A 24,111-nucleotide genomic window follows, 5' to 3' on the forward strand; every position below is an offset into this window, starting at 1 on the left:
ATTTGAGTAATTTTACTCAGTTACATCTACGTAGACTACAAATAGTTAGTAGTTAAAATTTGTTACAAATTAGTTATCTATATCTAGTTATCTATTTTGTGTCAGATTGAATAGTAAGTAAAGTAGAAAGGTAAAAAAAAGGAACATTTTGCTTTAAAAGTAGTTAGGTACTTCAAAGTAGCAGTAAAGAACAACCACAAGCTTGTACTTGTGGTTTTCAGGGCAATGGACTGAATTACTCTTCATCTTGGGTTAATAATATACAAATGTTTAATTGATTTGATCACAAACAGTATATTTTACTGTAGTTACAGTAACTGGAAAAAACGGTAGAAAACATTTGGTAGAAAACTTTTATGTAGATGCGAACTCCTTTCTGTTATCTCCAACTCAGGAGTCATGAAATATTTAATTCACATTTATGACTAAACAAGCCTTTAAACAGAATTAGGAGTACTGACATAAAAGTGTCCTTACCTGGGAGCCAGACAGAGGGAGCTCAGACAAGAGCAACAGACTTTAGCTCCTTGAGCTGGACAAGCAGGTTGAGCATCAAGGATACATAGTCCAACCCTTCTTCCTCATGTGACTGCAGCACCCTATGGCTGGTCTGTCTATTGTTAGACTGCTGGACGCTGCAGCTCTTTCTCTCATGCACATGCTTTCTGCAGGTGCCTTCACCAGCCACTCTGATTTCAATACTTACAAGCAGCTGACAAGGCAGATTATAAAACAAAACCCCCTTTGTTTGTTTTTTTTGCATTTTTTTTAATTGCAGAAGCAAGAACAAACAGTTTCAAATATTCAAGCAATGCAATCCATCAAAACTAATACTGAAAGACTCATTATTATTATTACATTAAAATTTGGCAGGAGTCAACTAATGCACACTGCTGACTAACAGGAACAGCACGTACATTAAAACAGGTTGAATATTGCAATTGCTGTTCAAACAATGCAAATAAAACTGACAACTGATGATGGATAAGTAAAATGGGATATTGTTACCAGCCTGTTATATATAAAATTGCGTTTGCCACAACTTTGCTGCTAATGAGGAGCTCTTTATAAGTGGTTTTAAATTGTATTATTAATACTTATGATGTACTTTACAAATGCATTATGCAGTAGATTAGTGTTAGGCCCCTAATAGGAACAGGTGTTGGGTTTCCACATCATAAAAGAATCCATTTCACAGGATTACATGTTACATGTTGCTATCAGCCGATTAAAGGGTCCTCACGTTTTTTATTATAAGCATCTAATCTGTAGTTATAAATGCTAACATCTTTTTTTCTTTTTTTTCCAGAATTCTCCCAATTTGTAGCTCTAGTAGCTGTTAATGTGTTGTTGAAATAGTTTTCTCCTCTGTTCATCTTATCATCTTGTTAGTTGTTAGCCTGCAGTTAGCAAAAAAAACACCAAACAAACACAAAGTAGGGCTGAGAATAATAGAGATGTTTGTAGTTATTTAAGTATTTAGGAGGATGGCTGAAATGTTTACAAGTCATCCTTATCTCTAGAGCAAAAATAAATTATTTATCAAACAATATTCGCTTTCTTTAAACCCTCTTTTAATGAGTTCCTCATTAGGAAGTGCTGCTAACTAATGAAACTAATGAAATATGTACGGGCTAATCAGACAATATCCTGAGTCAAAGCTGTGAGCAACATCCCAAAAAAGCGGTGAGTGTGCATGACATCAAAGCACAGATGCTTCATATTGTGTGTAAACTATATGACAATAACATTAAAGGCAATGGACCAATGGACATGTCAGTGTGACTTGAGAGCAAAATAACATTTATCCATCCTGAATTCTGCTAAAGTCCAATTATAACATTGTAAAGAACTAAGCTTGTTTTAAAAAACAATCCATTAACCAATAAGCATGTAACATGTGATAGATTGGACTGACACGTTCTTTGACTTTGAAAAGAGTCATCAATGTTTTTGTGCTGTCATTTTAACTGACAGTGGAAAAAGTTACTGTTGTTGATGGATTGTCTTTGGTCTTTGTTGGTGTCCTTTCGCTGTCCCTTCGTCTTTTCCTCCTTCTTGGAGTAAAACCTCATGCAAAACACAGATAAGCGGAATGGAAATCGCTGCATGTACAGTGGCGGAGCCTTGTGTCTGGTCGGGCAGGGCTTGATTTGAATTCGGATGTCAATGCTTATGGTCTTACGCCTGCTAATAGAAAGAGAGAGACATTAAGGATCTAATGCATAGCTTATCAGAGATTAATCCTGTATGTACTGAATGTGTGCGTTTGTGTGTCTGTACATCGGGCACAGCGCTCCTGTTGCTGATGCAACCACCGTGCTAAAAGTTAAACACATTTTATGTGATTGGCAGCTGTAACTTTGTCATTTGCCCTTTACTTCATTCCCCAGTGGTCTATTTCTGATGAAGAAGAAGGGAGGATCACTATTTAGGGTTGAATTTGACACTCGACAAACGCTTTTCCACTCCTATTGTTTACACTCTGGCTCAAGCACTGCAGCTTTGGTGTCGGTGATGATGGAGAAAGACAGCTTCCCCGAGCTTATTAAATGCATTTTTATAGAATTAGTGGACATTAAAATTGTTCGACCAGGGTGTGGAGACATATGTTGGATCTTTATCATTAACATGAGTGAATAAGCCCAGTGATCAAGCCCGATTTGCTGTGTAAATGGTTAGTAATCCCCCCCAGCAGCCAGTTGTAATGTGACAATCAAGCAGCTGCACTCTGGTATGTCTAACAGCTCGCCGACACTGGGCTGCCTGTGTGGCACCGGGTGAACAGCGCACTTTGAGAACATGAAAACCATCCTCGGAGTCTGGAAGGTTCTTCATACTTAAAAACAAGGTCAGGGTGAGGTTCTGTTAAATATAGACCACGGTTCGACAGAGCTGAGCCCATGCCCAAAAATCTCCAGCAGTAGATTTGATTTATAGTGAGCAGCTACTCTGTTGTTTTTGTTGTTGTGAGACCACAAGGGGCTAAAAATCAGTCATGGTAGGTCCACCTAGTCCGGAATATAGTTTGAAGGACAGAGAAAACCCAACTAAATTCTGCTTCCCCCAGCACTGATCAGGATAAACCCTGATTTAACACGTAGAGTGATTAAATTAGTACTCAGTAGTGAAGTGTCATTTTTATAAATCGATAGTATTGTTGTGGTATAGTCGTCAGTGAGCAAACTGGACTAGCTTATTTGTCTTTGCCATAAACTGCAATTGTTATCTAATACCTATTAAAAAAAAAAAAATCAGTCAAACATACAGATATTAGCTAATCCAGACTGCAGATAGACACCTAACAAAATCTTGGTGGAGAAGATTCAGTGTTGTTTTTAATATCTTAATTTAAATAATTTAATCAGGTTTAAGCCTTATGAACATGCATCAATTTCTAAGTAACTATAGCTGTCAGGTAATAAAGTAAATCAAATGCCTTGGAAATGTAGTTAAGCAGAGGCATAAAAACACTAGAATAACCTCAGGAAAGAACATGTAAGTGTAGTATGTATTTAACAAGTTAACTTCAAAAACGTACCATTTGTGACAAACTTGCCTTTGCCTCCAACTGCCACCTGTAAACACGAAGGAGTGCAGAAAAGAGGGACTGAGCAACGAGAAGAGGCAAAAGCTCACAAAAGCTTCAGGTTAAAATGAGCTGCATTGGAACATGTCACACCTTATTCTGGGAATTAATTATACATTTAGCTGTATTTGGACCCAATGAAGATTTGCTTGAAAACCTGGTTTGTAGATGCATGCTGTGGGTGTGGAAGTGGGGGGGTTGCTGGAGGAACTATGTGGATTTATAATCCACTGCACAAAATACAGTGTGCCAGGAAAATGGGCTGGATGTAAAGATGTAATCTATTTCCACAATGGATGTCAAATGTTACCAAAAAAGGGAAAAGTTTGAGTAAAATCCTACATCAGGAAGTCAATGGTCAAACATAATCACATGCGCACAACTGCAACATCCTCACTGCAATGCAACAACTATCCTGGCATGAAGCTGTGCACGGTGCAGCCAAAACATCCTGTAGCATCATATAGGTCACAATTATGTGACAAACAAATCCATGTTTCAAATTTACAACTACATCAGGTCCTCAGAGTCTGGGATGTACTGTGCGTGAGCGAGACACAGAAAGCCAAAAATACTTCTAAAGTATAAATCTCATCAGAATTAATATTCCCGTTTCAGTTCAGGCAACTCAACCATAAGTTACATCCTACTTTTTGTCAGAGATTTTTATAATTTTTTTATAATTTTCATACAGTCCCTATGATTAAAATGATCATGATTATAATAACAAATTAAATCTTAACAGTGTTCATCTTTTGAATTGAGTGAACTGAAAACTAAAAACTGCAAATGCATGTTGAGACAACAGTAAATTCAGTGTAAAACATCACGAAAGTCCATCACATCAAGTCTGGTGGGACGTGCACTGAGTGTTGCTTCCACAGGTTTCCACAAATTACCTCTTTCACTCGTCTTTTAGGTTGACTGAATAAAACAAACAAACAGGATCTGGTCATCGTAAAACTTTAACATTATCAATGCCCCTCCTTCAAACAGAGGTAGAGGGGTGTGTGTATTTGTTTGTGTGTGTGTGTGTGTGTGTGTGTGTGTGTGTGTGTCCGTGCGCGTGCGCTACCTTGGCAGGCGTAGAGCTCTTCTTGGGTTCCCACATGCCACGCTTGTTACCAACATCACTTTGTTTCACATCCTGTCACAAATAAGACCACGGTGCCTTTTAGTTTACACAGTTGTCAAAGAAACATTCGGATTCTTCATTTGGGAAAATAAATGCTGAAATAAATAAGTAATCAACAATAAAATACACTCAGAGTAATTATGAAAGAAATAAAAACAATGTTCTGGTTGAAAATGTTAGTTGTAAATACAGTACTTTACACTTGTTACTGATTTGCCAGCTAAAGTAAAAGGAAAGGACAGTAAATGTGTTTGATCACTTTACAGTGATGTCGATACACGTTCGTTCAGTTTGTAATTAGTTTGGGTTATGGTGAAATTCATGCAAATCGGTACCTTTACCAGTTTGTTGAGTTGAAAAGAACAGCTGGAAAGCTGAAGAGGGGAGCACGTTAGCAAAGAGGACAGAAATGCAGCGGAAAATTAGACTCTGAAGTGAACATACACACGAGACAACAGACATGCACTGGATTGTCGCACAGATTTGTCCCTTCAGGGCCAAGTGTTGCCGCACAAGTAAGTTCAAGGTTATAACCGCTCCTCTGGCCAAGACACTAAAGATATCTCACTCGTAAATTTCAGGTTTGAACAATCTCACGTCATCCAGTATTGCATTACATGTGAACTTAGTGTAATGTCTCCTGGGGACCTGGTAGGATTAGCAGCTAGAGTCCCACTTTAAGAAAAAGACACAGTGTCCACTAAGTATGCAGTAACACGTGACCTCAATCATTTACCTCCTCTGCCTGATAGTAAATCTATCAATAATTCTCTCAGCATCTCTATACTTCGTTATTTGGTTTGCGTTGTCTCCACATGTTCATGTGACAAATCTGGAGGGACATGACCTTTTCTCCTTGGCTGAGGGAGCTTTCACTGTGAGGCTACAGTGACACTGACATCTTCATTTGTTTTTGTTTCATAGTGAGTGAGTCAAATTATGGAGCAACAAAAAAAGAAAATAATGTTTCGTACATGCTGGGCGGGAATATCATCTGAAAGCACCGACTGAGGTCAATGTAGGTAAGAAGACATGTTGACCTACGGTCACCTGACACAGTTCAGTACTTTGATGCTGGAGTGTTGTTGAAAACTGTGGGAAACAATCATTTCTTTGGTCGAATTATTTTCTGCTCATTTATGCATAATTACTGTGATTATCAGGGACAGAATAACGCACAGTCGGTTGGTAGGTTGAGGGTTTTGTAAGCAGATGCTGTTGACTAAACTGTCCATGTGGTGTCACTACACTCCAGACAGCAATGTTGTCTTGTTCTGGAGCTCAGATATAAAGGCCGCAGCCAACAAAAGGCTGGAATGCTGACGTGCAAATGAGCACATTAGCGTGCGCAGAATAGTGAGGGATTACTCTATTGAAGTGATGCTGGCGTCTAATTCACAACGGTGTGTGTGTCATCATGATGAGGATTTATCAGGCCTTACTGCTGGCTTTGCTGCGGCTGCTGCTGCTGCTGATGGCTTTGTTGCGGCCGGTGATGTAGGTGCAGGTGCAGGCGTTGTCTTCTCAGCCTCTGCAGGCTTTGCCATCCAGCTGTTGACACGCCCGACCACGCCCCCTTTTATACCGGCCACATCCTGGGAAGAGAAACAACTCAAATCCTCAATCAAATATCACTATATCTGTCTGTTGATTTTCCCAGACTGTCAGACCTTCACCTTGCTGGCAGGGGACGGACTCTCAGAGGAGCCGCCAACGTTCCCTTTTTCCCACATGCTCTTGATGCTCCGTGTGCCGCCTGTAGGAACATCTGCCACTGGTGCCTTGGGGGTTTTGGGGGTTTCTTTGTTTCCCTATGAAAACAGCGAGTGAATTTTAGAACTATTAAATGAGCAAACATGCTAAATCCTCCTAGAGTGGTCAGGAAACACAGTTTAGAAAATAGCTTAACCCTCAGTAAATCTTAATCTAACGATGTACATATAAAAACATGACTTATGGGGACCAGGTTTTGCAGGTTTTACTTTTGAGTACATTTACTGCAGCTGATAGTACTGTACCTTTAAAGTTTGTACCCACTTAAAGTTTGTTCACATCATTGTATTGTTGCCTTAACCTAAATAAATAATGTGAGGACCTAACTGCTGAGGATACTCATTCATGCTTTGAGCCTGACCTGGATGGCAGAAGTGTACTGTTCCAGTCGGTTGCCTATCTTGGAGACAATGGGAGTGTGTGACCCTCTGGCTGGAGTGCTGTAAGGATGAACAGCACATGAGGGTCAGAGTTATTTATTTATTTGTATTTTACTGTAAAAATACAATTTACTCACCTTTTCTGGGCCGATTTGCTCAAGAATTCAGCCTTTTCCCCGATCTGCACAAAACAACATGTTTGAAGTTATAAAACAGGCGACAATCGACAAGTACAAATGAATTCAGACACGGTCGAGATGTCCTGGCTTCTATTGAGTCTCTGAGATGACCTCACTCAACGGAAGGCCACTATGTCCCTGGGAAGGCCTGACTGATTGAACCGGAGTGTATGGCTGTCAGTGAGCCAGGGTACACACACACACACACACACACACACACAGAGCACAGTCTGGACCCAGGACTGAGAAATGCTGCTTAAAATTAATGTCTTTCCATGTACACACACAGAGTTGAAGAGACACATACACTCACGATTCTCAACATTCCTCCAAAAATACTCCACCACGGAATAGACCCAGTCATGCTCTCGCTCAGCTACAGCCACATTTGCGTAGAATGCAGACCCCAGAGCACATCCTTCTTTTCTTTTTTATTTCTGTCAACTGACAATGTATGGCTGCCATTAAAGGAATTAAAAACAGAAATAGAAAACTCAGCAACAAAACAAATTGTCACATTACGCAACTTAAGGTGTTGGAGGAAACAAATGAGCACCTCTGCCTCTTTTGCTAAGTCTCACACTGCTGTAAAGATGAGACAGGAGCAGCACATAAAGGAATAGTTTTACTATGTTTGGAAACTATGCTCATTCATGTTCTTGCTGAGAGTTACATGAAAAGTTCAACACTTTTTGTGGGCCTTAAACCATTAAAGAAAAAAAAACTGAATGGGCTGAGGGGCTTTAGGCCTGATGGCCCCTGAGTCAGAGCCTCTTTATGAAATAAACGAAACGTTTTTGTCTGAAAGTCGTAGAGCTGCATTAAAAGTCACAAAATAACTACTGAGACGCAAAAAAAATCCCAAACAGACGGTTAAGCAACCAAAAACACGTATAATATAATCACCAAAAAAAAAAAAAGAAAAAGACATAACAACCGAAAATAGACAGAGCCAACGGGACAGAAAATGACCACAAATAGAAACAAAAACAACAAACCAGCACAAACTGTTTAAAAATGACCAAAAATAGACACAAAATGACGAAAACAAATGTGATGCCGGTCACTGGTCTTTGGGTCCTACGGGCCCGACTGTCCTGAATGTGTCCAGGGACTCATTTTCTAACATTACGTCAACAAATGTCCCTACCACCCTGGACTTTTGGCAAAATCCTAGAATCAAGTAAAAAGTAAAATCAAGTAAAAGTTTCTGCACAGATAGCGAAGATAATTGAGAAAACATGTTGTTTTTTACTTTGACAGCTGAGTGAACAGAGCTATCTGAATGAGAAAATTGAGTTTCTCTGTGTTGGGAACCGTCTCTCCTCCAAAACCAACCTTCGAGGAACCTTTTGGACTGATGGTAAAGGCAAGTTTTGTAGAGTCTTCCTCCTTCTGTTTCTTCTTTTCTGCAGCTTCCGCTCTCCTCTTCTCTATCTCCTCTCTCATCCTCCTCCTCTCTTCCTGTTACCAAAGGTAAGATTTATTTTCACACCTTTACTATTTGTCTCCCTGAGAAACATCACATAACCAAATCAGCAATCGATTCCTGAGAATAACACTGCTCCTCACCTGTTCTTTGGCTTTCTTCTCCTCGATCTCCTGTTTCCTCCGACTCTCCTCCTCCTCCAGGATCCTCCTCCTCTCCTCTCTCTTCCTCTTCAGCTCTTCCAGCTCGGCCTCAGCACCCTGCTGCTTCTGCTTCATCTTCTCGAACTCCTCGCTTTCTGCGTCGTTTCGCCGCCGCTTCAGCTCCTGCAGCTTACGCTCAGCCTCCTGTCGCTCCACGTCTTCTGCGGTAGTGGAGGGAGTGTTCTCACTGCTCACAAACAAGTAAAATTATTTAATTCTCAGTACAAAAGCATGAAAACTCATGTTCAAAATATAGTTAAAATCACTTACAACTACATTGATTAAACAATCTCTGTTATCCATATTTTTGAATCCTCATACTGTAGAAGTTTTTAAATAAATGTTATTTTTCAAACAATACTTATAATAATTGATTTTTACAGTATTTTTTCTGTATCCTCTCTTATCTACTCATTGTTAATGTATATGATGACCCGGGGGAGAATCTGCTGCATTCAGTTTCCATTAAAGGCATAAACAAACTTGTGGGATGAACTGCATTGAAGTCCAAGTGAAGTGAAAGCCTTTTCTAGAAAGGAGGGTGCATTTTTGCTTTCTAACCTAAAGATAGAAGCAAATACTTGCATGGATTTGTAGTGTCTGACTCCCATTTGAGAGTTTAGTATTGTTGGAGAAAGTCACGTAGAGCTCTGTCACCTAGAATTGTTTTTACATTAAATTACAAAAGTTTTTTTCTAGTCACTTCATGGTCACGAATATAATTTCCTTACGTGAGTATTTCCATATTTTGCCACATCTTACTTTGACCTCAGAAGCAAATACTGAACCAAAACTCACAAGCTAACCACCATTATATACTATAATTATAATATAATATAATTTCTATGTAATTTCACATGTTGTCAGCTTTACAGTTAACAAAAATTCTGAAATGGGCCAATCTGCATAATGAGTACTTTTGATACTTTAAGTATATTCTGGGTTTTTGCGTTTTGCACTTAAATAACATTACGAATACGGGACTTTTACTTGTAACAGAGTATTTGTTCCCTGCAGTATTGATGCTTTTGCCTAAGTAAACGATCTGAGACGGTGGGTCCCTGTATGCAGCCATATAAGGCTTTAACAATGCTGTCCTCAGTACACATGAATATTGTGCCACATTTAGATCTTTTGAATATAATCAAAACTATTATCGGGAAGCATTACTAAAATTATAATATGGTAACAATAGACAATGTTATCTGTGTGATTTATGCTTCCTTTAAAATGCCCTTTGGCCTTTGCTGCAGATAATGTGTGTATGAAATGTAATTTCGGCTGCTTTTGGTTCATTTGAAAGTTGCAAGTTAAAATAGTCTGGTAATCTGAAAATACTGACATTGATGTCTTCTCTGTTTTCTTAAGTTTATTCTGAGTGAAAGCTCCGTTCTGCTTGGCTGGTTCATTCTAGCAAAAAGAAGGAAAACATTAGACATCAAAACACTGTTTCTAGTTATGTTTCATAATGTAGAAGAACGGATGTTGATATTTAGAGTGACAGGCAATTATGTTTTACCTTTTCCTTAAATCCAAATTTCTTTGGCTTCTCCTCCTTCACACGGGATACAGAAAAGAAAAGTTATTAATACAATAATGAAAACAGCAAGCTCAGTGGAAACATATAATTTCAAATACCCAGAAAAAAAACACCAAATATTAGTGTGGCGAATGCAATCCAGATTTAAACTGGAGACACATCACACTGTGATTCTCAGTCCCACCCCCTCTATTATCAAAGCAAAACACTGGCTGAATCATAAAACTGTGGTGAACGTAAAGCAAATATTAGCAAAGCGAGAACGAAGCCTCCATGACTCACACTGGGTTCCCTAGTCTCAATGTTTTGGCCATCTGCACTGTGTTTTCTTACAAACTTTAATACACAGATGTTATTGAATTTTCTAGGTTTAAGAAAAAGATGCATAAATCACATCTACCTCCTCTTTCTTCTTCTTTTCTTCCATCTCTCTCTTTTTGTATTTATCCTCTTCCTCTTTTTTTTTCTTCTCTTCTGCCTCCTTTTTCCGCTTTTCTTCCTCTTCCTTTTTCTTCCTCTCCTCCACCTCCTTTTTCCGCCTCTCCTCCTCTTCTTTCTTCTTCTTCTCTTCCAGCTCTTTCTTCTTTTGCCTCTCTTCTTCCTCCTTTTTCTTCTTCTCTTCCATAGCTTTCTTCAATTTTTCTTCCTCTTCTTTCTTCCTCTTTTCCTCCATTTCCTTTTTTTGTTTCTCCTCCATCTCTCTTCTCTGTTTCTCCTCTTCCTCTTTCTTCTGTTTCTCCTCAAGTTCTCTTCTCTGCCTATCCTCCTCCTCTTTCTTTTGTTTCTCCTCCATCTCCTTTCTCAGCCTCTCTTCCATTTCCTTCTGCTGTTGTTCCTCTTCTTCCCTTTTCTTTCTTTCCTCCATCTGCCGTTCTTCCTCTTCTTTCTTTTTCCTCTCCTCCTCTTCTGCCTTCAGCTTTTCTTCCATTTCTTTTTGCTGCTTTTCCTCTTCTTCTTTCCTCTTCCTTTCTTCCTCCTCTTTGTCAACTTCAGGAACAGCCTTCTCATCAGGATCTTGCTTTCCTAGATCAGCCTCTGCTTTTACTGCTGCAGCCTCAATCTCTTCCTCCTTTAAGATAAGTTATACACACATGTCTCATTGCACACATATATACACACATACCTTTCTGTGTGAATATCAATAATACCAATCATACCTCATTTCTTGTTGTCTGTGGTCTTGATTCCTCAACAGATTCCTGGTAAATAAAAACCAACAGAATATAAAATCTCTCATCCCATGTTTTAGTTAGGAAAAAGCAAGGAAGTAATTTTTACCTTCTCTTCTTCCTCTTTCACCCAGGAGTTTGTATCAGTCTCTGCCGCCTCCTCCTGAGCAGGTTTCTCCTCCTCCTTCTCCTCCTTTTCCTCTGCATGTGGCTGTATGCTGCTGGTGGAGGACTCTAGTGTGCTGTCAGTGCCATTGGTGGTGCTAATGGTGGGGTCTAACTCCTTCTGTCTCTCCATAGCTTCCTTCATTCTCTTCTGCCTGCGCTCCTCCCTCTTGGCCAGGCGCTCCAGCAGAGCCTGGTCATCATCTGATGCTCCAGGACTGGCGGTGGTTGAGGACTCCATCTCCATCACACTGAAGTAACATGAAATTGATTTTTTTATATATTCTCAACTTTAAATCTGATCAGATCAGATCTTCTGATCTCACTTGCAAATTTCTTAAGTGAGAAAGTGTGATAAATCTGAATCGCTTTGCTGTGGTAGACCCACACCATGATTGGAAGGAGATCCAACAATTAAGGCTGGAGGTGATTTTTGCGTTTAATGAAACGGGGAATGAACCTTCAAAGCACAGCAGAACTCTTCTCTGGTGGTAAACCAGTGGTACTGTAACTAAAAGCTAGAAAATAATATTTTTCAGTTGTTGGCAACTGGTGCAGCAGTTTATGAAAATTCCATCAATTACTGACAGAAAATGACCAATAGCATCTATCAGCCTGCATCAAATCACAATTATTAACTTTTAATGCTTAACAAGTCGAAATCCACACTGACCCTCTTCGATCTTTACAGTCCTACAAAAGATACCTGTGGATTATCAAGTACTCAGAGCAGCATATTAAATATCCTCTGAGCTCCATGACAGAAACATCCACCACCGCTGCAACTGATACAAGGCTTTAACTATTCTTTTTTGTGTTACAGCTGTTTTTAGTGCAGCTCTACTTTGAAAAAAGAAGCGACAAAATTGCAGAATGTGGCCTCTTTGCATCTTGTTTTATGTGTTTGTCCTACTATGCAGTGTTACATACTTTTAGTTCCTCGTCTGCTTTGTACCTGTTGGTGTTGATCACTGGTGCAGTGATCACTGGATCAGTGGTGCCAGACTCCTCTGAGTCCTTCATCTTCTTTCTGTCCTCCCTCGCACGTCTCCTTCGCTCCCGAGCTTCCTCCTCATCATCATCGTTGTTGTAACCTATCCTGCAAAGTCACACAGAAAAGACACATATTGTGTAAGTCATAGGATGTTTATTTCTACTCCAAAATGTGTTTAGAAAAAGACAAAGTGCATACTCCCATTAAATTTAAATTCTACTTTGAGTTATTGAAGGTTAATGGAAGGTTTGAGGACATACATTTATTTGAATTTAATAGTGGTGAAGAATTTGAAACCAGAAACTGTTTATTTTTAAGTAGATATGCCTGATTGGCAACAGCATCTCTGATGTACTTGCCATCTCAAAATGTTTAATTTGACCACCTACCTTATAATCCACTTTGTAAGCACTTTACTAAAATACACTAAAAGTGGATTTTTTTTCTATTTAGTTTTATTTAAAAGCCTTTGAAAGGCCTGTCCTCCTATTTCACAAAAAACAAGCAGTATTTATGACAAGTACAAGCGGTCATGTATATGTTGGAACCCCCACTTTGAGAAATTCAGACCTCCAGGCTGTAAACCACTGACAAAAGCCATACTGTACCTGTCAAACTGGCCTCAAATGATATGATGGAGACTGGAGGATGCCACAGCAGAGCAAAAACAGATTGAGAAATTATAGGAAACACACATTGTACTGTACACGTGTGTGAGCTACAAATTAGATTGAAGAACCTAAACATATTGAAAAATACTGCCCTGGGACTTATTTCATCAAAGGTGGTAAGAAAAATGTCGAATAATGATGAAGAAATAAGTACAAACAGGAAAATATGCTGAATTAGAAGTGAGAGAAAGTGCAGAAATTTCCTCCACATCGCTGTCACGTCCTGCTTTGACCAGCATCTAACTGTGAGTGGATCAGTACAGTGAGGGTTTTGAGCAAGCCAGGCTGTATCTTTTCAAGAGTTACCAGGCTTTATGAGGCAGGGAGAGAGCTTGAAATGGCCCATTGATAGCACTCGGGTATTATTCCCCTCTGCTCTTTCTGAATCCGCAGTACAACGATTTACAGATGTTGTGAGAGGTAGATGAGAACCACAGGAATCCTTTCTGTCTTTAAAGCAGAAACAAACACCCAAATGAGGCGGAAATCCAACAAATCTTAAGGCAAAGGTTCCTCCTAAATGCATTGAGGAAGCAATTAAATTAGATATTACTCCTGCCAAACCTAGTGGCCTGCTGTGACAGTTGAAGTTAAATTTCCACATAAGCAACCCGGGGGTCGTGAATCAAAGTTAATGAAGAGAAACATGTTGAAAGGTTCTTGGCAAAAAGAAGACCAGAGTGAGATGAAGCAAAAGAGACTGAAAACTACACTCAAATTAGGTTTTGTTGTGCTGAAACAAAAATGGCAGTAAAAACATTCCAGCGTCTGCAGCATTTTTCCCAACTGCGGAGTGGAGCTGAGAAGCAGAAAGGGCAAAGCAGGCATGGCCGGCTGCAGGACTGTGAGAAAATTGCTTGGAACGCCTCCTCTGTTGGGGAAACGATAGGATATCTGATATGAACTGAAAGAAAAGTATGTGTCAGGCTGTGATTGACCGTATGGAGGATTTGACAATTCGGTCATGGCCAAATTTTGCCCCTTCTTGGATAAAGGAATTTTTTACCACATTGATAGTCGATCATTTCTGAAAGTTTCTAAATTTCTTCCTACTATAGATGTAAAGGTAGAATGAATGATATTCCTGAAAAGCTGAAGAAAAGGAGTGAATATGCAGCTAGTAGCAGGATGGTGTTGAATGCAAAGATGCATATACAGTGCAAACCTCCGCTTTTAACCAAACATTAGCAAATAAAATGATGGAGAAACAGAGTGACACAGAAATGGCTCTTTTGTACAGTCAGCATGTTTTAGCCTTGTAGTTTTTTAAATCGTCTTCCTCTGCCAAGCTCTAATAGCAGAAACACTGCCAGGTGAATCCAGTGAATGTTTCTCTTTGAATAGATTTGTTTGCATCCTCAGCTAGTAAAAAACTCATCCTAATGTCTAAGGTTTATTGTAAGTGGCTCGGTCATAAAGCAGCAACAGACCACTTCAGGTGGCAATAACTGCGCTAATTACTGTGTACTTGTCTCGACATTATATGGGAGTTTTTGGATGGGTTTTCCTAAGCTCTTATTGGTGTTAGCAATTGCTTTAACATTGCTAAAACATCTGGACAGTTTCTAAAGTCTTAACTACTTCTACAATGGCTCATTTGACATTTAAAGTTAGTCTTCTACCTGCAGAGGTTAAAACATTTAGTGAATTTGAATAGAGCATGCTACATGGTTTACAGAAGACAAGTCTGTCCTGTGTGCAGCTACTGGCTAATAACTTTGGCTGCATGTGTTGTATATAAAATGTTGGCCCCTGATGATTCAATGTGGCTCAAGTATTTCACGTTTGTTTTGTGAAGGGTGAATCAGACATCAAACACTAATGTGATTAACAAGGCTTTGATTTAAGTGATGCATTCACATTTTCTGACTGAATAAAGTGACTTGATAAAGTTCCTATGCAAACAACAGTGCACGTATTCTATTGCACATATGTTTATCCTTAGAGGGTTTTCTTACTTTTCAGCCTCGAGGCGCATCTGCTCTCTCCTCTGCCTCCTCAGCTCCATGCGGCGGTCAAACTCATCATCCATGATGCCCAAATGATTGATCTCACTTTCTCACTGAAAGAAACAAGTGTGATATCAGAACATGTGATTGTAGAATCCATCAGTCACTCATCAATCCATCCTTTAAAGGAATTCCACAACTCTAGGATGTCTGGCAAGAAGTAAACCCTCTCTGTGACTAGGAACACGTGCTGACCTCAATGAGAAGCAGCTCGTGAAATTAGTCCAAATCAAATTGAAACCTCTAAATATGTGGGACCACCTGAGACAGCTTTATGACAAAGCTAAAAAGTAATGAAATATCCCAGTGCCCGTTGGTTTATAGTACCTTAACAGTAGCTGAAGGTTAGTCCATGGACAGCAGTGTTTCCCTTCTCTTCATACATCAACTTCTACAGTCTGGTTTATATCTCAGCCCTTCTGCAGCTCAAAGAATTCCTTCTTGTTCTTTCACCAACTTTAACTACCAGAAAAGGCAAAGCCTGCCTCTCTACTCCCTTCTCTGTCTCTCTCAGCCTCCCTCCTCCTCCAAAACCTGACTCATTTTCTCTCCCTCTGCTTCACTTTCCCCACCCTGATCTCTGACTTCAAACTCTCTGAGATGATTTTTCTTATCCTGCTTTCTCTCACCAGAAGTAATCTACACCTCCAGGTCTTAATTTCCTTTTTAACTGGTGTTCTTTAAGGTCACTGTGTTTACAGAGGTGATGTATAGCCATAACTGTAAAAACATCAGGTTATGGATTAAGTTTGCATCCCCTACCCCTCAACGCCATTTCAGTGTAAGGGGATGCAAACTTAGCCCTAAACCTAACTTAACATTAGTGGGACAGACATGATGACACCTCTCATTCATCATAATAATCATTATACTCCCTACAAACCATGGCATCAGACATGATGACGTGTGTGTTTAAAACTCATTACAGATTCTACATTTTAGATCATATTCTAGTATAAATCAGCAAAGATATAATTTACAACACAGTTTGCATTTAGAGCAATCCATCTACTACCCAAAGCCTCTAATGAAGTTATCACGAACATGTATTTTGTCTCGGCTATGTAGGCTGTATATTCCCTAAATTGAGTCAGTTTGCCTCAGTAAAACCACCATCTCATGCCAGTCACTGACTGCAAACACTATCTTGTGTTCAGAGATGTTTGATAAGTTGAGTAGTGTATAGAAATGGATGCAATAGGTATTTCTTCAGCTGGAGAAATGTTGGAGGATGTTCATTTATTTGTCATGGTCCTTCGAAAACTTTGGAGTTAGTTAGTCACCTTTTGTCCAGGGTTTCAATTTAAAATCACTGCCAACAAAAAGAATTTACCCACATCATTCCTAAAAGTAACAGTGACCTGTTACACTGCAGCTGAAATAAATCCTCTATGTTTCTGTCTACAAGTGTGATTCTCTGCAGATGAACAATTTTTTTTTACTCAAAAGTAAAAGGAAAACCTACAAACACATCCAGACATGATAGTGCAGTAAATCTGATGAAAATAAATCCATTGTATACTTTTTAATCAATCAATCATCCTTTGTGTCTTTGAATATTGAAAATATTTGGAAGTGAAGCACTGTGTGTTAATTCTGAAATGTGATTAACAAACTGTGCAGCCTGCAATAGTTCATTGAGTATTTACTGCAATGCAGCCTATTAACACACCAACTGTTAATGTTTTACACACAGCTATCGCATCAGTTACAAATGATCACATCAAAAAGTAAATAAGCTTTGATCGGCAAACACCACCGGCTAACACTGCATAGCTTTGCTACTGACATGAAATGTACGATGTAGAATTATTGTGACGCTTTGAAACTTGAACATACAGTCAAATTATACAAAGAAACACAAAAACGCTTCGATCGTTCATTGCACATTAGAGGATGTACTGAGAGAAAATGATGTGGGGGAATTTTCTGGCCTGCTTCGTTCTCAAACCACGCATCCATCTTCCACTTTAACAATATACCAAAACACTTTATTCTTAACATTGGTTTAAGGGGGTTTTTGTCATACACATTAATCATGCAACCTGATGTTCTTTTAACAGTGTGTACTGTGTGTATTTTTGCTTGAGGAATTGATGAATGCTTGTGATTCTCCACATGGAGTTGCAGTGCTTTAAATCCTTCCCTGTCATAGAAAGTATTCTTCAATGTCTTCCTTTTATTTTTTAATGTGCATCTTCAAATCTGAAGCCCACCAACAGTGAGTAGTGGGTCTTAATGGGACACAAGCATAGAAGTGTTTAGTTTTCACTATGGGTGATACCATATACAGTCACAAAGGCTTGTAAACACAGTGGATCAAAAGTGGCTTTTTTTTCCAAAAACACCCACTACAGTACGTGTGTAACGAGACAGTAAAAAGAAGAGCTTCCCTGAGAAATACAAATCCTCATAAATTGCAGTGGACACGAATAAACTGCCAATATTTGAACAACTGATTCATTAAACACATACTGTTGCATTAAGGAGAGAAATAACAGCATGTTAGTCTAGCCTTCAATAGTCACCTGACTTCTTTGGTCCATGCGTGGCACTTCATAGTGAACATAGACAACTTTAAACATAAGTTACAAAAATAAAAGGAATTTCCTGAAAGTAAACTGTGAAAAGTGCTTTCGTTGAGGACATTACACACAGCACAGCGATGGACTTTTGTAGCACAGAGGAATCAGCTCCATGACGTTAAAATGGGATCAGTTCAGTAATTTTGACATTGTGAGATTTGCTGAGAATAATTTAAAAAAATGTTGTTTTAAAATGTACTAAAATGAAACCCATCCATCTAACTAACTAACTAACCATCTGACACAGGATGTTCTCCAGTTGTGTGGTCTCGGGTCTTACTGTACAGTGAGCTAACATCTGTCAACTATCGTGTCAAGGACACCTTGTTTCCTCCAAGTGGTCACATAAAGACACACATATGCAATAGTAATGGCCATAACAGTTAACTGTGTTAGTCTTTGGTATCAACACCATCACCATTACTGTATGCTTATAAAAACATTCATAATTCCGCTTCCGCTCTTATCTATGGAGGTGAAGCGTCTCATATCTTTGCTGACATACCTCCTCTCACTGTCACACATGAGAGAAACTACTATCCATCCCTCCCTCACAGCTGTTCCTACCAGTTAAGGTTTGGGGATGACAAAGGCTGGTCTGTCTTTCAGCAGCAGGAGCTGGGGCATGACAGACTGAATGGAGCAGAAGACAAAGACGGACTGACCTGCAGGCTAACGGCCCAGACGTGATCATGAGCCAGTTCTGTTTGGACTGGCCTGAGTCCAGCAGGGCTGCTGAGGTCCTGCATTTCTAAAACATTAAAAACTACTACTACAGATGCACGAGCGGTTTAACTTTCTACCCCCCCACACGCTGCACACAAATGCAGCTGCACACATGTTAAGAAGAAAACTCAAGTGAGAATTCCCATAACAGCTGTCCCATCAGTCACCAGGCAGGTGATTTGTATGGACAACAGATGTGCTGCATGAACTATTCATACATAGAAATTATCCAAAATCAAAAATGCTTTGCCCCTTAGAAGGAACCATTAGTCATGTTGACATTTTAATTTAGACGGAAATTTCTGCTTGTACCTTCCCCTGACATGAAATGGAAACAAGTCAGCTCCAGAAAATGTTTTACACGTAAACTGAGAGTTTATTGTAATCTCCTCATTTGCACATGAACAGCATGTTGTATGCCTCCCCTCTTTCACTTGACTTCTGCCATAAGCTGGAATCAAGCCCATAAATCCTTCCCACCTGGTGGACGCCTGGGACAGATTCTAACTAATACATCTGCAACTGGTTTCTCTCACCTGGGCACCCTCTCCCTCCTGTGGCCTGCCTTGAGTCTGGTCAAAAGCTAATGCATGACGTTCTTACATAACTGGTAGCTTGTTGAAGAAAATTTAAGTCAGCTGAAAAACTTGTTTTCTAAGCTTAAGATGCTTATGGTCTTTTTGGTTTTGACACTTTATGTGAACATTGCACAAGCTAAAAAGTAGAAGGTAAAACGAAGGTCTACAGAAGTTCAAACAGGTTTAAGAGAGTCTGCTAAAAGACTGGCATATTTAGGGAAAAACTCTTGAATATTTGAGGTATTAATACAGGGATGAGAAAAATGCTTGCATTAGGAACTATCTAATACCAGGGGTGCCAATCATAAGGAGGTATCTCTCAGTAAGTCAGCTAGGACTACCATAGGAATTCCTCAAGTTGACCACTAAGGGTTAAAATAAGCCTCATAAGACATTTAAAGTTTAAAGCCTTCCACAAAAACCTCAAATATCAAGTGCATTACCCACCTTTGTGTTTCCATTCATCTCAACAGTGTGCACATCATGTGCTATGTATATATGGCTTTGTAATTACTGGCTTGGGAACAGCTCTTTATAGAGACTCTGCCAAGGTATTAATCAGACATCAAAAAGAGTCAGCAAAAAGTATTATGGTTTGTTAAAGACTGTTTCTAATGGATGCTTTACATTAGTTTTGGCACATTACAGTAAACCTCACGTCTCTTCAGTCAGGAAATGTTCAGAAAGGCAGCTGGTTGTTAGTAAAGGTACAACTCTGCCTCCCGTAATCCATCCAGTACATATCTTTGAGTGTAACCAAAAAACCCAGAAACTTTTCACAAATCTTTTTTCCGCATGAAGGTACTGACGTTTATTATTTGACAACGTTTTACAATGCTACCAACGCTGGAACAGCAGTATGCAAAGGACTGTTAATCTGGACACTGTCAGACGTATACTACTAACTTTAAAAGTATACTAATTGATAGTATACTAAGCTGACGTGTTATTTATTTTGCTCTATGGTCATGTTTGGTTTGCCATTACAATTTCAGAATTTACTGTCAAAGGCCCACTGTTGTCCTCAACCTTTAGAGAAAAATGTTTTTACCTTGTTGCATCTACAGTATGCATGCAGTAAAGGCACAGAGGTAGTGTCCATGTATACTTATTTTGTCTAATGCTGTTAATGCTTGACATTTTTCTTTTACTAGTTAGTAATAAGGTTGGCAAATGAGGAATTTTAGGAAACCATTTGCTCTCATTATACTTTGCACTCAATGACAACGTCAGCTAAATATACAAACTATATGTAGGTGCTCAGATCAGCTAACATGAATCAGACAGGTTTGGTGTTAAAAGAAAGTTAAAAAGTTAAAAGAAGTGTTTCAACACTGATATAGATAAAGCTGCATCTGAGACGTTTATAATCAATCAAAGGCCACAGCTGCTTGCTCCACATGACCAAAGATGGTCACATATGGAAAAGTCCCCTGACAAGGGCACAAATTCCACATAATTTACAGGCTACAAAATATTGTACTGTTGACCTTTTCTGCAGCTCATTAAAACGTTCAGTTTTGGCTGACAAGGACTGTGTGACCCGATAACTTCTGACTAGAGATATGGTATTAGAGACTCTTATCATCTATATACAGATCATGAAGATCAACGGGCTTTTCAACTTTGTTTTCATTAGCAAAAGGACAAAAAGAGTCCATCTACAGTTGACAGGTGAACCCCATGTGGAAATGGTTATTTGCTTGCTGATAAAAAATGACTTAGAGCTTGTGTGATCACAGAAGCTGGAATAAAATATGTCTAGTGACACAGGGTCCTAAAGAAATCCAAATTCAAATCTGAATTGCAGCTTCCTCCTCGCCGAGCTACGTGCACTCCCTGTTCCGCATCCTATCAGCTGAGATGGTGTACTCGGGCTCCTTTTAAGGAAGTACACGGGCGGTGTTAGTTGTAGTGTCCCTGCTTGGCAATGTGCATAGCCACAGACAGACAGTGTGGTTTACTCTAGGAAATACCTGCTGCTATAAAGTGGCAATCCAAGAATAACTTATTTCCATTGTGACTGCTATGGATCAACTTTCCATATTGCTGCTGGAAACGTAGAAAATACAACTGGGAAAGTGTTTGTCATCGTTACGGACAATAAAAAGACTGCGGCTGTTAGGTTTTTATTATAGCAGAAGTTTTAAACAGTGCAGTAGGAACAGCTGGACATTTAAATAAATAAATCCATCTCCTAAATTGTCCAAGTATTGATATGAGTAATGTTATTTGTCTTTACATCTAAGCAGACTTAATGGCAGACTGATTGCTGATAAATGACTCCATTAATGTTAGAGCTACGTACACTCACCTCTGACCCTTCTGCAATTTCGTACTAGAAAACCATTTCCTCACTCATTTAGAGTCTCCCATCTGTGGAACTACACAGTAGACAGTCTCGCTTTCAGTCTTTTTTTAGCCACAAGGACTTATTTGTGCTCAGACTAAAAGATTGGCAGCTGAATCATCACTGTGTCAAGTCCACGTTTGGCAAATTAGAGTCACAACTTCTTTTAAACTCAATCTGTTTAAAAAGTCATCTGTTTCAGTGTTCAGAAGACAGATTGCATCCTTCTACCTCTCACTTATTTGATGCCTATTTTCTATGTTCACTATACTGTAGGTCATCATACCAACATATAATATACCTCAAATTACAAAATGTGAACTCTTCCTGTTTGTGTTGTAATGTTCTGTGTACGTAAGCACGCATGCATGCATCAAAACCAAAAGTTTATGGAAGGTCTGAAATACAACATCTGCAAAATCATTTTTACAATTAATGCAAATTGTGCACAAATATTTCAATGTGGACACACAGCTGTCTTCACTCTCATATTGCAAAATTTGTCCTGATTTCTTTAACGGAGAGGGGAGAGTGTGCTCTGTAAATCCAAACACTTTTCCCGTCCCCAGGGAGATGGGCCTGTAGTCATAAACTCAAACACACCAACCCCTTGTGGTTGTAGCCTTTATCATCAATACCATCTAAGGAATAGGAGTCTTTCTTGGCATGTCCACCACACCAAACAGCTTTTCCACAGCCAGATGTCTGCTCATTGTATTAGGAACAGAAACTAAAGTCATATAATAGCATTCACCCTTGTGTTACAAAGAATATATTCTAAGCCTCAATAAAATTGAAAAAAAAAAAAAAGAATTTGTGAGTTTGAAAACCGTCTATTTGCAGAGAAAATGGGAATGTTTAAGCTTACGAGTATTTGATCACTCGTGAAATGTGCCAGTTCTCTGTCAACCCCTGTTAGAGCCAGGCCTCTTATGCCTCTGTAATATCATTTCATGTATGGAAGTTAGAGACAATGCCTTCCCTGTCAGATTCCAGAAATATGCCTCATCATAATTAAGATGTTTTAACTGGAAGGCCCTCAGTTGAAAAGTACTGTTATTTATGACTTGTATTGCGTTGAATAAAGTTCCGTAATAGTTTATGTACTAAAGAATATATACCTGTACAAAGTACAAACAAAATCACATACAAATTCTCCTTATTGGTAAATCAATATCAATTTTTGCATATAAATTTAAAATATTTCTAAATTTTGATAAATTAATCAGCGTTTTTAACGTCCAGCTGTTTCTCTGTCTGAAGTCAGTCTTTTGCGCCTGCTGCTCAAGCTAAAGCACACATTTATATAGTGCAGAGCCATTTTAACATCCACTATACACATTAGGTACCACTTAAAGCATTCTTGACTTTTTTTTCGTAGGTATTGATCTAAAATTGTGTTAATGAGAGCTTTTTATTTGGCAAATGCTTTTATCCAAAACAACCCTAAATTAAGGGATACAAATGAGCAACATGGGATTTTGTGTCTTCCTCTGGGACACTTTCACATGTGACCAGGAAGAACTGAGAATCAAACCAAAGAATCTGTGGTTCAGGGACAACAGCTCTACCCACAACCAACCACCCATAGATATACATTATGAATAATTCACTTGCAATGTTCCAGGAGCAAAGATCTGCTTTGAAACAGGTGTATTTGTCTAAGAAGTAAAAGGACTGAGATCTTTTTACAACATACAGTATAACCTCATTTCTGTCAAAAAGAAATGTTTAAATTCAGAGCAGCTCCAGCTGGTTAAGTGTAACTAACAAGCCACACACCTACCTTGTCATGACATCAAATCATATATGGGATCTGGCAAAGTTACAGTAGTAATCAGTAACAATTAATTTCTGCTCAGCTCTGTTTACATATCTCCAAATGTGCCACATGGGATACTCTAAATACAAAAATGTACCACTCCTTTCGATCCGTTTTAACAAATTTAGATAGAACTCACCAGGCCTGCACACCAGAGTGACTGTTCCTGCTGAAAATCAGCAAAAGGAGAGCGACCAGAACTTTATAAGCACAGCATGAACAGCCCCGCCTGCTCAAGTCCAGTCGGTGATGTTTACACAGAGCTAGTATGTGTGTGTGCACGTACTGTACACAGTTTAACTTTTTGGGTGCCTTTAAAATATATTTCCTTTTCTATGTAATATTGCACAATTTGTATTTAAATAATTTATAAAATCTTGTGTATTAAAAAGATGTTTCTCATAATTTACAAATCAATGAATACGTTATCTTTTATTTATCTCCTTGCAGGTGTGAAGGAAGGTTTGGCAAGAAATGATAAATGAATGACTACATGCGAACACTGTGGTCCATGCAATCTGTCTACAAAGGCACCGTATCATTGCCACACAGAAGAAGAATTATGATGATCATTATGACCTTTTAAGCACATTCTCAATTTGAGTGTTTCTCCCTCGTTCAGCCCAAGTGGTGCGGGCAAATTACAGAAATGTTTGAGAAATGATGAGCCACTCCTCTAGATCCATCTGTGGTAGCCAAACAGACTCTGTTGTTTATGTCTCCAGTGGGCTCAAGACAACCAGAAACCAAATTGCAGACATATCTGTATTTCCCAAACAGCATTGTTGTTTGTTTTCTAATTAGTTTAGCAATA

At 39.0% G+C, this 24,111-nt stretch overlaps 1 protein-coding gene across 6 annotated transcripts; it reads right to left on the reverse strand.

Annotated features, from left to right (window-relative positions):
* Positions 1–743: 743 nt before the first annotated feature.
* LOC137126046 (caldesmon-like) lies at positions 744–23,538 on the reverse strand. 6 transcript variants are annotated; one of them, XR_010914262.1, is made up of 18 exons: positions 15,564–15,718; positions 15,186–15,289; positions 12,518–12,661; positions 11,507–11,813; positions 11,386–11,427; positions 10,629–11,297; positions 10,208–10,243; positions 10,031–10,098; positions 8,629–8,875; positions 8,395–8,520; positions 7,015–7,058; positions 6,859–6,937; positions 6,401–6,535; positions 6,167–6,319; positions 4,665–4,736; positions 4,489–4,513; positions 3,542–3,578; positions 744–2,187 (listed from the first exon to the last, which is right to left on the reverse strand). XR_010914262.1 is itself a non-coding variant. In XM_067502449.1 (17 exons), the coding sequence occupies exons 2-17, from the start codon at positions 15,257–15,259 to the stop codon at positions 2,174–2,176; spliced, it is 2,250 nt and encodes a 749-aa protein (XP_067358550.1). In that variant the 5' UTR covers positions 15,260–15,289; positions 23,437–23,538; the 3' UTR covers positions 744–2,173. The 6 variants fall into 6 exon arrangements, 4 of the variants coding, with proteins under 4 accessions (XP_067358550.1, XP_067358551.1, XP_067358547.1 ...); XR_010914261.1 differs by having other exon boundaries at positions 744–2,190; XM_067502449.1 differs by lacking the exons at positions 4,489–4,513; positions 15,564–15,718 and adding an exon at positions 23,437–23,538 and having other exon boundaries at positions 744–2,190.
* Positions 23,539–24,111: the final 573 nt, after the last annotated feature.

The sequence above is a fragment of the Channa argus genome, chromosome 4, assembly GCF_033026475.1.
Source record: "Channa argus isolate prfri chromosome 4, Channa argus male v1.0, whole genome shotgun sequence".
In the NCBI taxonomy this organism is placed as follows: domain Eukaryota; kingdom Metazoa; phylum Chordata; class Actinopteri; order Anabantiformes; family Channidae; genus Channa; species Channa argus.

What these genes read in the sequence shown, in the direction of transcription:
- LOC137126046 (XM_067502449.1), bottom strand. Translation starts at nt 15,259, where the DNA reads ATGGATGATGAGTTTGACCGCCGCATGGAGCTGAGGAGGCAGAGGAGA. An exon ending in ATGCGCCTCGAGGCTGAAAA is followed by an intron (nt 12,662 to 15,185) that starts GTAAGAAAACCC and finishes GTGACTTTGCAG; the next exon opens with GATAGGTTACAACAACGATG. An exon ending in AGTACACTTCTGCCATCCAG is followed by an intron (nt 6,536 to 6,858) that starts GTCAGGCTCAAA and finishes CTGTTTTCATAG; the next exon opens with GGAAACAAAGAAACCCCCAA.